At 32.7% G+C, this 2,207-nt stretch overlaps 1 protein-coding gene across 1 annotated transcript; it reads left to right on the forward strand.

The window, feature by feature from the left end:
- Positions 1-1,013: 1,013 nt before the first annotated feature.
- LOC101136992 (vomeronasal type-1 receptor 51-like) lies at positions 1,014-1,665 on the forward strand. Its single transcript, XM_004043450.3, has one exon. It carries the CDS (start codon positions 1,096-1,098, stop codon positions 1,663-1,665), a length of 570 nt encoding a protein of 189 aa, XP_004043498.1. The 5' UTR covers positions 1,014-1,095.
- The last annotated feature ends 542 nt before the right edge of the window (positions 1,666-2,207 follow it).

Raw genomic sequence — 2,207 nt, forward strand, 5'->3', positions numbered from 1 at the left:
AAACCTTTACTACATTTGTAAAAATATTAAATATGCTTCCTAAGTGAAGAATGTTCTTCAGAACAAGCAAACTTAGCATTTAATGACAGAAATTACTCAGTAGTTAACCATATTCTATAAATACATTTCATTATTCATAAAATAACAGTGTGGTACAATTAGCACTCCAAAAAGTGATTCATATTCATATATTACTATTTATAGGTTATAAATATTACCTGTGTATAAAAAGTAAAAAATATTTCAAGTTATAAGTTTATAATTAAAATACAATACTAGAATTTGAAATAAAATTGTTTTTTATTACATGGGAAATTGTCTTTAAAATCGAACAGACTACTCCTGAAAAACGGGCTAGAACAAATGGTAAAAATGTGTATGCAAATCTCAACTGCCACGTAAACTTACTCTGTTCTCTAGATATTTGAACAATACATGGCATCCAGCCTCTGGAAATCCCACAAAAATGTAATGAATTCATGTATAGTTGAGTATTTGTCCCTCTTTCATGATAGATTTGTCCCTCGTTCATGATCATTTTCATGTCAAAACTGAAATTTCTTTCTAAGAATTCAGTGATTGCTAAACTTTCATATGTGGAATATATTTATGCTGCTGTTTAGGCTGTGCTGGCTTCAATCAAAAGATCCAAGAAAACCATGAATATTTTGTATTCAAGTGACACAACACTGGGAATCTTCCCTGTCTTTCAAAGTGGCATTGGGCTCATGGGGAACTTATTGCTATTCATTACATATATGTACATCTTCTTATTTTGGCCCCATCAGAAGAACCCCTTAGATGTGATTCTCATGCACCTAACTTTGGCTAATGTTATAACAGTTATCATCAGGGGTGTTCCATATATAATGTCATCCTTCAGACTTAGAAGTACTTTTGTTGATACTGGTTGTAAAACAGGGCTATATATTTATAAAATGACACGGGGCATTTGTGTATGTACTTCTTCTCTCCTGAGTACATTTCAGGCTGTTATTATCAGTCCTTGTCATTCCAAGTGGGCATGGCTCAAACCTCAAATCTCCCCATAAATTTTCCCTTATTGATTTATTCCTAAACAACAGGCTAATCAATATGTGGGTCATTATAAGCACTGTAGCCACCAGCAAATCCACTAATGTTGGACTTGTATATTCTCTGATATACTGTAAAACAAGACAGTTTATATACTACCATGCAATGATATTTCAAAGTGCCATGTTTACTCAAGGTTTCCTCTTCTTGTTCCTCATGATTTGGACTAGTTTCTACATGGTGACTATTTTCTTAAGGCATCAAAAGACGGTCTTTCATATTCACAGTATCAGTCTGTCTCCACAATCTTTTCCTGAAACAGAAGCCAGTCATGTTTTCTTCTTGCTGGTGAGCCGCTTTGTTTTCTTTTATGGGACTAACGTGTGTCTTTCCACTTATATTAGCTCCATGTATGAGAACAGCCTAATCCTGGAGAACATTACTAGTTTTTTTTCATCTTCCTACCCAATTATCTGCACTTTGATATTGATTAATTATGATAATAAAGTTTCCAGATTAACCTGTGCCATTTTAAATATGATTATTTCCCCCTGCTTACCACACAGCTTTCTATTGCATCAAAGAAATCCTGATAAAAATTATTTTAACGACAAGAGAATGTGTTTTTAAACTTTCCTGAGTTTAGAAATTTAGTCCTTTGGCCTGGGAGGTCCAGGCTGCAATGAGCCAAGATCACGCCACTGAACTCCAGCCTGGGAGACAGCAAGACCCTGTCTGAAAAAAAAAAAGAAAAAGAAAAGAAAAAGAAAAAGAAATTTATTCATTTGGCTGTCATACTTGAAGAGAAACAATATATAATAAAATAAAAAATAAATTTAGTCCTGATTACACCTAGGCAAAAATTTGAGAAAAAATAATCCATTGTGACTCAATCTATGAAAGTTTCTTCAAGCATAAATGTCCACATTGCAGATGAATACGTAAAGTGTAAAATACATACAGATTCTAAAAACATGAAAAGTTATATCAATGCAAATTCTAATGTAGTAAAAATAAAGAAATGTAAGGACATGGTAAAATTCAAATTCAAAGTAGTGGTTATCTTTAAGGGGTTTGGAAGAACATGTGAAAAGATTTGGGAATATAGATGACTTCACCTTCATTTGTAATCTTTTATTTCCTGAATTGACTTATATGTTTATTAGTACTTC

The sequence above is a fragment of the Gorilla gorilla genome, chromosome 5 (genome assembly GCF_029281585.2).
Source record: "Gorilla gorilla gorilla isolate KB3781 chromosome 5, NHGRI_mGorGor1-v2.1_pri, whole genome shotgun sequence".
NCBI lineage: Eukaryota > Metazoa > Chordata > Mammalia > Primates > Hominidae > Gorilla > Gorilla gorilla.

What these genes read in the sequence shown, in the direction of transcription:
- LOC101136992 (XM_004043450.3), top strand. Translation starts at nt 1,096, where the DNA reads ATGTGGGTCATTATAAGCACTGTAGCCACCAGCAAATCCACTAATGTT.